This window comes from Gorilla gorilla, chromosome 3 (assembly GCF_029281585.2).
Source record: "Gorilla gorilla gorilla isolate KB3781 chromosome 3, NHGRI_mGorGor1-v2.1_pri, whole genome shotgun sequence".
Lineage (NCBI taxonomy): Eukaryota > Metazoa > Chordata > Mammalia > Primates > Hominidae > Gorilla > Gorilla gorilla.
In genome coordinates this window covers 170,755,543-170,766,769 of record NC_073227.2, presented here as the reverse complement: position 1 = coordinate 170,766,769, position 11,227 = coordinate 170,755,543, and the positions used below count along the sequence as shown (strand labels likewise).

Genomic DNA, 11,227 nt, shown 5'->3' with positions numbered 1-11,227 from the left:
CAATTTGAGAATTATTCATTTTTGGATGTTCCAGATTTGCTATTTTAAAACTGTACCTGCAATGGTATTTTCCCCACTCTGGGTAGAAGCTGAGGAAAAGTGTTGTAGCCTTTTATCTAAGAGCATGAGGCTACAGGGTCCTGACTTTCATAGGGCAAAGCTGGCTTACAGATTTACTGAAATAATTACCAAATTATTTAATAGGTTTTGAATTCTGAACTCATAGTTTGTTAGTAGAATCTGCCAACTGAACAATTATACATAGAATCTTAGAACAAGGGTCTCCGTGGAACTCTGCTAAAGCATTTAATATTCCCATTTCTAATTGTAAAGCCATTTGAGCATGTAGTAGTATGCACTGGTGTAACTGACTCCTTGGATGTAGAGGTAACATTTGATGCATTTTGGATAATGCTTTTGAAGTAATGATAATGTCAAATGTAGAAGGGCTCAGCTAATGAACCCATTAATCAGCCCTTTGTTGAGCACCTCTGGAATGCAATGCACTGAGCTGGGAACCATGAAGGATGAGGCACAAGGCAGACTTCATTCCTCTAACTGAACATTTAAATATTCTGGGAAACTTTCAAAAATGCCAGATGCCTAGGTCCCACTCTAGGCGTATATTTAAAAACTCCTTAGGTGATTCTGATATTCATCCAGCATTGAGAACTACTGGTATAAAGTATAGTTTTGTTTTCAAGGCATTTGGAGTCTAACTGGGAATGTATAGGACTAAAATTGGGAATATAGATATATAGTATATATCGATCACTCTGTGTTTTTAGCCCCTTACACAGACAGCTTATGATAAGTTTCTAGGGAGAGGCATGGACAACATAACTACTGTATTTAAGAGAGGAACAGATCACAGGAAAAGAGGCTGGGTGGTCATGGAAGAGGTAGGATTTGAACCTAGGCTTTGAGGGCAGGTAGGATATAAATAAATATAGATGAGAGGTCAAGGCATTCTGAGTGGAAGGCTGGCATAAACCTAAGCTGAAGGCAGGAGTGTATAAGGTATGTGCCAGGTATTAACTGGATATTAGTTGAAAGTAGTAAGAAAGCAAGTAGTAGAAAGTAGTAGGAAATCAGAGAGACCTGCACAGGGTCTTGAGCCCAAACATCTTTTGAGTTTTGCACATGCCGCTACATAGCTTCTTACCTTGACAAGATATTTTACTTCTCTAAGCTCCAATTTTCACATCTGCCAAATATTCATAATAATAGTTCTTATCAGGTTGCTTAGACCCAGTAAGGCAATGTGTACATGAGCACTTGATAAACTGCAGAGCCCTACCCAATGCTAGCTATTGTTATTGTGTTTTGGAGGGGAAGGCATTGAAGGTTATAGAGCACAGAAATGACATATAAAAAGTTTTAATCATTCACCCTATTTACCTATGAGTGAGCAAAAGAAATAGCTAAAAATAAATATTTATCATCACTGAATTACTTAATGTAACTGTGTTTAAGGACTTGGAGCTCACACTTTAAAAAAGAAGATCATTCTAACTGCCCCTCATGACTACTGAAGAGGCTATGCCTGAAAAAGCAAAATGTGAGTATCTGTGCTTACCTAACATAGTACAAGTCATAACACTCCAATCCAATAAAGGATTTATTCCATTCCCTTTATTTAAAAATAACCAACTTTTGAGAGATCTTTTTAACTTATTGTGCTGTCCCATATGGTATCCACTTGTCACATGTGGACTATTCAGTCCTTGAAATGTGGCTGGTGAAACTAAGGAACTGAATATTTAATTTAAATTTAATGGATTTTAATTTAAACTTAAAAACTGATAATTCAGTTATTGGAAAACCTTTAAGCATGTTTGGAACAAATTTGGGCATATAAATCTATTTTTTCAAGTGATGATTTTATAAAATGTAAATACAGATTAAGTAGTTCTGATAAAAATTTAGCATGTGAGTTGTGATGTATGTAAGTACAAACAAAATATATATAGAGTTTTGAAGATAGAACAAAAAGGAATGTAAAATATCTAATTCATTTTAAATATTGATTAATGTTGAAGTGGTAATATTTAGATGTATTTCATTTAAATAAAATATTCTATAAAAATTATGTTATACAAATTAATTTCACCTTTTTTAGTATGTCTACCAGAAAAATTTAAATTACATGTAAATTACATATTCAGTTCACACTGTATAATCTTCTAGCTTTATTGAGGTATAATTCACAAATAAAAATTTAAAGGTGTGCAATGTGCGTGTTAACATGTATACACATTGTAAAATTATTACCTCTATCAAGCTAATTATAATATCCATTACTTCACATAGTTAGCTTTTTTTCTGGTGTGATGAGACTACTTAAGATTTCTCTCAGCAACTTTCAGGTATACCATACATTATTATTAATTACACATTATATTTCTTTTAGAGTTAATCTAGACTTGGCAGCAAATACAAGCAATCCTAACATATAGTGCTGCACATAGAGCTGAGGTTATTACTGTTCTGCTACTTCCTCTTGGCTCCTGTTACCCCTGACAGTATATGATACAGGCCAGCTGGCATCTGCCCAGGGCTGCCAATAGAGCTCTGTGATGATCACTTTAACTCTCTTTTTATTTGGATAACACAGAACACTTTTAAAGATGGGAAGGTCAGAAAGGGTGGAAGATCCAGGAAGTGGAGGAGGAATATTCTCTAGTTCCATTTTGCCTTAGGTCATACCCACATGACCTTGATGCTATGAGCCTGGCATTTCCCTACATCTCCTTAGTAACCTGACCACAGTCTGAGAAATATTAACATAGAAAGATTTTTGGGCAGTACCCTGTAAAATATGTCTGAGGTATATATGAAACTTATTAGCATTTCTTGGTGCAAAGAAGGCAGGATACTTTGTTAAAGAAGACCAGAGAATAAGGGAGGGGGAAAGTGAGTCAGTAAGAGACAACTCAACAGAGTGCCTTTAGTTTAGAACTGAAGAGTTGAGTCTTAATGCAGAATGTATTATGGGAAAAAATGTTGAATATGTGTTTTAGGAGATGATAACCAGATGCCACTTGAAATTTGGGTTGCATTTGGTTCTTTAACTCTTTTTAGGAATAAATTAGAAATAATTTATGTTTTCTTCACTTACATGTAATGAAATTAATATAAATTATTGTATTTGAAGTTTTTGTCCAAAGAGCTTCTATTTACTTTCCAGCTCCATAACTCGTTACCCTAGAACTGATGGCCTTAATTCCAGCTTCTCTCCTCTTCAGCTTCTCCTCTCTACAGCTTCTCCCCACTTCTTGGCACTCTAATCCTTCTCTCCATCTGAACCTGTTTACAAGCAGGTTCTTTCCACAGATGCACTGTTATTCAGACCTTTATTTGTTTTTTGCTTAGCTGTTGTGTGTTTACTTTTCAGCAAAGAAATTCTGCAAAATAAAACTTAGGAAGAGCTCAAATATGTAAAACAGATAAGATCTGAGCTTCTCTGATTGAAAGAAGGAAGCACCCCCAAGGCACATGAAATTAATGAAGCACATATTTAAAACCACTGCCTTAGCCTGGCTTCCATTCACTTATTTCTCTTGGAGTATTTCTGTTTTCAATATTATTTTCAATAATACAGTGTAAAGCTTTATCTTTTTAAAGGGAAATTCATACATTAGTCCGCTAGTGGTAGGGGGTGTTGGTGGTTTATGTTGGCTTCTATCACAGTGCCTATCTTAACTGACTGTCAAGGCATTTATTTACACATTTTTTCTAGCACTAGACTCTAAAGCACTTGGAAGACAGAAATAGCTAGTCTTACTTATTTTAGCACATTTAGCATCAAAACAGCATCTAGCACTTAGTAGGTACTTAAAAAATGTGTGCTAAACTGACTCCCATTGTGTCTGAGGTGGGGCTTTTGTTACACCTGTCAGGCATTTACTCTGATTACATACACAGGGTTGGCCTTAGCCATGTGGCCACACATCTTTGCTTAAGATTATCTTTTAACTAAAATTTTGTGAAGCCTCTCTGAAGAATGTAGCCTATTAATGGCAAGGATGTAAACCCTCTGAGTATGGCCAGTTGTTTTTATTATCGTTATGAAAAGCAAATGTTTTTAAGCCCCTGGGTCTTTTCGGATACAGAAAATACTTACTCAACGATTCTAATTAAGAGATGGCTCATTCTCTGTCATAGTTTCCATAACTAGATTTTCTTTTTGTATCTTCAGAGGCTCACTAGACCAACTATGTAGAACCTCTAAAGTAGTAGAGAAATCTGGTTTTATGAACCATCATCACAATTGTGTTAAGCTGGTGATATATGAAAAATGAGATTTTTTTTTAAAAGATAAAATAAATGTGTGAAAATGTTTTAGGCTAGTGAAATATTTGGGATTAGAGCTACTCATATTTTTTTTCCTATGGGAATGTTAGTATTTGCACTCATGTCTTAGATGAGTTTAATATGACCATTTCAACCTCTTCATGAACTTTATTACAAAACATTTATTATTACTTATAATGACTTACTATTGCTTTTGGGAACTTTAATAACATGAAGAATCCTATGTATGAAAATATTTTATTAACTGCAAACATATTAGTTAGTTTTGGATAAAAGGAATTTTAATAAGACAATTTACCCAAACTGCATTAGGAAGTTATCTTTGTGATTTTGAAGAAATAAGGGTTGACTAAAAAAAAAAATTATATAAACACTGTTGGGGAAAAGTTTAGCCCAATGATAGTAATGCAATAATCTCAAAAATAATAAAATTTCTCACATTTATTGAAAGCTTATATGTTAGGTGCTGTGTTGTTTTGTAACAGTGTTTAAGTTAATCTTCAGACAAATCTCTGTGACATATATTATTATTATCCTCAGTTTACAAATAAGAAAAATAAGGCTTAAGACAATAAGGTTCATGAGCAAACTGGAATTCAAGCACAAAATAGTGTGACTCAGGAATAAGAGCTCTTAAAAATCATTCTATATACTATCAATATGTATTTACAAATTAAGTTATAAGTATAGTTTTCATAATAAAGAAGGAACAGACCTTGGCAACTTCCGCAAAATAATAGGTGAAGTGCACTTGAATGTGTAAAAGATGCAAGCTTATATTCTTACCCCATTATGAACAAAGAAAAGAGAAGCCTCAAAGATTATTGACTAGATGGAACTCTAATAAAAATGTTGTTTGATTTCTTGTAATTTTTAGACTCATTTGTGGAATAGATACATATCCTTGGAAATTATAAAAATAAATGATGCTAGCATTGTCTTTTCTAAGGCATTGAGGTATGAGTTATCTTGTGCTGTCTTGCGAATTTCACTCTTGTTCAAGGGCCACTTTTTAGTGATCATAGAAAATCAGAACAGCTACCTCAGTGCCTCAAATGACAACAAGAGCTCAGGACTGCCAGCTGGAAGTCAATGTCCACATGACTTCATTGGAGCCATTTCAGGATCTATGTGAAATTGCTGCTTTCTGACCTTGGCTGCCTTTCTCTGCTCCTTTATGAACAGTCTCAGGCCTTGTTCTGCTCAGTAATCTCATGGCCTGACTGTATGGGTATGCTGTGACAATACCTTGATATGTCAAGATCTGCTTTCTGGCCCCAACAAGGCCATTAGCGCTACTGGAGCGCATATAGTTTCTCCACGGTCCACAGGTGATGGGTGGCACTTGTGGACAGGGGAAATAAGGGACTAATCAACAAAGAGCCCAGCAAGGAAGAAAATGCTACTTTGGGAATTTAACTCCTCCGTCAAAAGCTAATTCTAGTTACAAAGGGGGAAATCGAAACAGCTGCATCAGCACATTAAATGACAACAAGGGGCAGAAGTGCTGGCTTAAAATGCAAGTGTCAGGGAAACGTGCGTATCTCACCAGTGTGACCAGCCAAGTTTCAGAGGAATTTCCAGTACTCATGAGGTGTACATGGCACTGGGAAAAGCAGTAATTTGTAGAAAAGAGCAGCAAGGAACTTAGGAGCACTGTGCCTATGCAGAGCCGCAGCACTGCTGTGTGACTTCAGCAGGCTGTCAGGTCTCTGCTTCTCAGAATTTGCCTATAAATGAAGACTAGAACATCTCTAAGGTCTTGTCTGAAATAAGACATGATGGTTTCCACAAAGCTACATTTTGAACGACAACAAAAAACCAGTGACTTAATATATTAATAAATTATATTGCTTGTCATGTGCACGACACATGACAATGTTGTAATTATAAGTGATTGTAATTAAAGTAATTGTAAGGGATATTTGATTAGTCAGAAAAAGGGAATTAAAAGAGGAAAGGACTGTCATGAGAGAAGGAAAAGGAGGACAGGTTGTGAAGTCACACCTAGGAATAGCTCGCTGGCTTTCCTCCATGAAGTAAATGCTCTGGCTAGAGGCCTCCTCAAAGCAAAATTGGATTTTGGTTGAAATTTGATGAAACAGTTTTAATTCCAGAACTCTTGCCCTTTCCGTGTGAGGACAGTGCTTCTTTTGGCTTGAATTGGGAAATTAATGTGAACCGGGCTCCATTCCTCAGGACCTCATTACCCTAAGGTAACAGCTACCTGTGGCCTGTGAGTCTACGTGGTGAAAAGCAAGGAGATATTTTGTGCAAGAATAAAGAGAGAATGTGGCCTTCAATAATTTATTATGAAATTTTTGAACATACAGCAAACTTGGAAGAATTTCAAATCAATGCCCATATACTAACTACCAAGTTCTTACCATTAATATTTTACTGTACTTGATTTGTCACATACCCATCCATCAATCAACATGCATATCATTAGTTGGAATTAATTATTTCTTTATAGTTTTTCTTCTTTTGATGTAAAATGTACATACAATGAAATGCACAAATCTTAGGTGTGCATTGAGTACACTAATGATAATATATGCCTGTATAATCCAAATTCCTATCAAAATACAGAACATTCCCATCACTCCAGAAATTTCCTTCATGTCTCTTCTCAGTTAATCCATCATACCTTCCCACAGAATAATAACTGTTTTGTTTTTTCCACCATAGATTAGTTTTACCTGTTCTAGAACTTTGTATAAGTGGAACCATATAGCATGTGCTTTTTTGTGTAAGTCTACTTTAACTTGGCATAATATTTTTGAAATTTATCCATAGTGTTGTACATGTCAGTACCTCTTTTTATTGCTAAGTAGTAGTTTATTGTACACATATAACCACAGTTTACAAACTTTTCTGTTGTTACATATCTGGGCTGTTTTCAATTTAGAATTATTATGAGTAAAGCTACTGTAAACATTTTTGTACAAATCTTTTGTAAACATACATTTTCATTCTCTCTGGTAAATACCTAGGACTGGAATTGCTGGGTTGTAGGATGGGTGTATATTTAGCTTTAAAAGAGATTGCCATACCTTTTCCAAACTGATTATGCTATTTTACGTTTCCACCAGCAATACTTGAGGGTTCCAGTAGCTCTACAGCCTCATCAGCATTTGGTGTTATCAGTCTTTTTAATTTTAGCTGTTTTGGTGAATGTAGTGGTATCTCATTATAGTTTTGATTTACATGAAGATTGAGTTTTTAATTGCTTAAAATTTGAGTGGGTGAAGAGTAGAGAAAACCTTCACAGTAAGAGTACTAATAGAGGTAGAGTTATAAAAACAGAGAGCCCACTGGCCAGACTTTGAATAGGTAATATATTTAAATTTTGCTGAGTTTGAGTTAAGAGGAGGAAGTCAAGAAACACTTATAAGTGTCAGGATCCACTGATACAATTCCATTTTTAGTATTTGTGCTGCTGAAGCAAGCACACAATCAGCTAATAATAAAGAAAATATGTAAAGAGGAAAACTTAGACAAGGCTGAACGAGAATGATGTAGTCTACATGCTGTAGAATTGTATACATAACCCTGGTTAAAAGAAATTAAGAAACTTAGGCTGGGTGCTTTCGGTCACACCTGTAATCCCAGCACTTTGGGAGGCCAAGGCAGGTAGATTGCTTGAGCCCTGGAGTTCGAGACCAGCCTGGGCAGCATGGTGAAACTCCATCTCTACAATAAGTACGAAAATTAGCTGGATGTGGTGGTGCAGGCCTGTAATCCCAGATACTCAGAAGGCTGAGGTGGGAGGATTGCTTGAGCCTGGAAAGCAGAGGTTGCACAGAGCCATAATTGTGCAACTGTACTCCAGATTGGGCAACAGAGGGAGACTCTGTCTCACCAAAAAAAAAAAAAAAAAAAAAAAAAAAGTCGAAAGAAATTAAGAAACTTAGAAAAATCCATAGACATGTGTTTTTGAATTTCAGTGCTGCTTCTATTTAATAAATTTATTGAGGTATTTTATTTTACGGTTATAATTTTATCAACAAGTTGGAAGGTAAATACTCTTGAGAAAATGTACAGCTTCATACATCAGTCATCAAGTATGGAAAACACAGATAGACTTGTTAATAACTTTTGTGCCCAAAACATGTTGTTATATCTTCTATACAGTAACATTTAAAGGACTTTCAGAACTGAAGGATGTTTCTGTTTTGTATATTTTCTTTGCTTTCTCTGGACTGAAGTAACTTAGGATAACCTATCTTATCACCTGACCATTACAACCTTATATTTCTTCTTAAAAGCAAAATATTATGTTAAGAGATCATTATATTTCTTTTGCTTCCTTTTATAATGTCAACTTATAAAATTTACTTTCACATTAACTGCTTAAAAAATGTTTCTCTGTTTGTATATTAGGTCCTACATTAGAGATCACCAAGCAAGACTTTTTTCAAGAAGCAAAAACTCTCATTGCCCAACATTATGAGAAAATAAATGAGGTTAGTCCTTTGCATTTATCTAATGTTACATTTAAAAATTTTTGCATACTACAAGGATTCTTCCAAAGGATTGCATAAACCCTAATATATGATAGAATAAATAGAAAAGAGAATAGAATTGAAGAGAAAAATGAAATGCTCACTAGCTATAAAAATTGATTTCAAATGACATTTTAAAATAAGATTTTTTAGTTATATGAATTTTAATTATACAAGTGTGTTTAATTTGTACATTTAATACAATTTAAAATTTTTTTGAAGAATTTTAACATAAATAATTGGATTTATCATCTCAAGTAAATATCCCTTTAAATGCTGTTTAGTCAAAGCTAAACTAGAAAATAAATTGTGAGATGAGTCTCTTCTATACCCTTAGCATGATTACCTTAGCATGATACATTATATTCCATGTATCTTTTTGCATTAAAATTGTCCGTTTGCTGGTCTGATAGATCCTTGAGGGCATAGAATATTTTCTGAATGCTGTATCTCTAGCAATAATGATTGTTCCTGGCTCAATAAATATTTGCTGAATGGCGTATATTTGGAAAGTGAGAAGAAGGAGTGAAAGGGAAAGGGATAACAAAGAGACAGAGGAGGGTGAGCACAGGGTGACATTTTGGAGGAGAGCATCTATAGAGGAGGTAGCAAATTTGGGGAAGGGGCAACTATTGTGACCGTTGGGCCTTTGGGAAGACAGGTGAGGGGAGGGTAACTTCGGATGGTTTACTATGTGTCAAATGATCCTAGTCCCCTGCTAAATACTTAAAAATTTTTTTAAACAAAATTTTAAGTAAGCTTTTAAATATTTTTCAATATTTCTTGCAGTTGGGGAGGAGGATTCTAATTTTTACTTATGTTTCTTTTGAATGGTCCTTTATGCCAAGACTGGCCATACATACTTTTAATCATGTAATCAACATTGTACGCATTGCTTAACTAATTTTTCCTCTAACCAATTTAAAATGATTTTCAATTATATTAATTTCACTGGTGGGAACATGGGATGAATGTTTCACGGTCTTCAGAGTTAGACAGACGTGCCTTAGAAACTTGACCTGTTTAAATTTTTATCTAATAGTAACAGCCCAATGTTCCATCTTCGGTTGCCTGGAAAAATGTAATACTAGCACACTAAAACCTCCTTATTGACCTTTTGAGTCAGCAACAATTTGAATTTTTCTAAACCTTTTTTTTGGGTGTGTGTGTGTTGTTGGGGGAATAGGGAAGAACTATAGCTCTCTCTGTGTGTAGAACAGTTATGCTATTTGGATAATTACCTGTCAGATACCTGGAGCTGTATTATTTCTCTGTTGTTCAAGGTGGTCAAAATAAAGAAGCAATTATGATTAAAAGGATATGAAATGTATGTCCTATTACCAGTACGCTCTTTTTGAGAGGTTACCTCCATGTATATTCAGTTATTTCTGGTTCAGCAAAGGAAGAGATTTGGGGGATGTTAGCGTTTTATGGACATCTGAAAGTTCTTCAAAGATGGTTGAAAATAATTTAATTCTTACATGTCTATTTGAAAAACTCCTATTTTACAGTAGACTTGAAACCTGTAATTAAAAATATCACTTTGGGGAGAAAGTTGCTATTTTAAAATTTACATTTCTTTCGAAGGGGAATATAATCCTTATGCTTGTGAAGGACTTTTAGTGAGTGACATAGAATAACATCTGATTTAGCTGGTTACTGTCATTTGTAATTTACATTAGAGTAAATGTCTTATATAGTAAGGTACTTTGTAAAATGTATGTAGTAGAGGTGCAATTTCGTGAACTTATTAATAAAATATATTATATAACTTTATTAAATAATGCATACTAAAATTAAATTTTGCCAAAATCTATTTTTGTTTTTTTTCATAGAATAAAGTTCAAGGTACTTCTATAAATGTTTTTAGAAAGAAACACCAAAAACCGAAATCTGGCAAATACATACCTTTGGAGATTGACAAAAAGGTAACACGTGATGTGGTGCAGGAACATCGGGCAGCACTCAGAAGGATTTGCTTTCCCAAGGAGCTTTCCAAAACCGAGCATCTTCAGGAACCCCCACAACGAATCTCCTTCAAGGAACCACACATTTTTAGTAGAAGAGAAAGATGCAGGCCCATAGATCTAATTACAAAAGGTAAGTTTTTGGTGGAGTGAAGAAATTCAACAAACCCACGGACAAAACTATTTGTTTCTTATGTGCCTGTAATGGAATTTTCTTGTTCAAATAATTCCCTGAACCTTAAATCTTAACAATGAAAGGTAGGGAGGCCTGATTATTAGAGCTGCTAATCTCTGGGCACTACCAGAAATTGAGATGAACCCATTCTAAAGGGAAAGAGAAATTTAGGGGAACAAAACTTGTTAGCCATGTCTTCCAGAAGTGATCTTCTTCCTAGTGGAAATCCTCAGAGACTGTTTATTTCACAGATGCTAAAG

At 34.8% G+C, this 11,227-nt stretch overlaps 1 protein-coding gene across 4 annotated transcripts in view; it reads left to right on the top strand.

Moving 5' to 3' along the window:
- Positions 1 to 1,475: 1,475 nt before the first annotated feature.
- Positions 1,476 to 11,227, top strand: part of IQCM (IQ motif containing M) — a 471,732-nt gene continuing 461,980 nt past the window's right edge. For all 4 annotated transcript variants that reach the window (XM_055384490.2, XM_055384492.2, XM_055384491.2 and 1 more), the window contains exons 1-3: positions 1,476 to 1,561; positions 8,704 to 8,786; positions 10,661 to 10,925. In XM_055384490.2, coding sequence (XP_055240465.2) covers positions 1,525 to 1,561; positions 8,704 to 8,786; positions 10,661 to 10,925 — 385 coding nt within the window. In that variant the 5' untranslated portion in view covers positions 1,476 to 1,524. The remainder of the gene's footprint in view (positions 1,562 to 8,703; positions 8,787 to 10,660; positions 10,926 to 11,227) is intronic.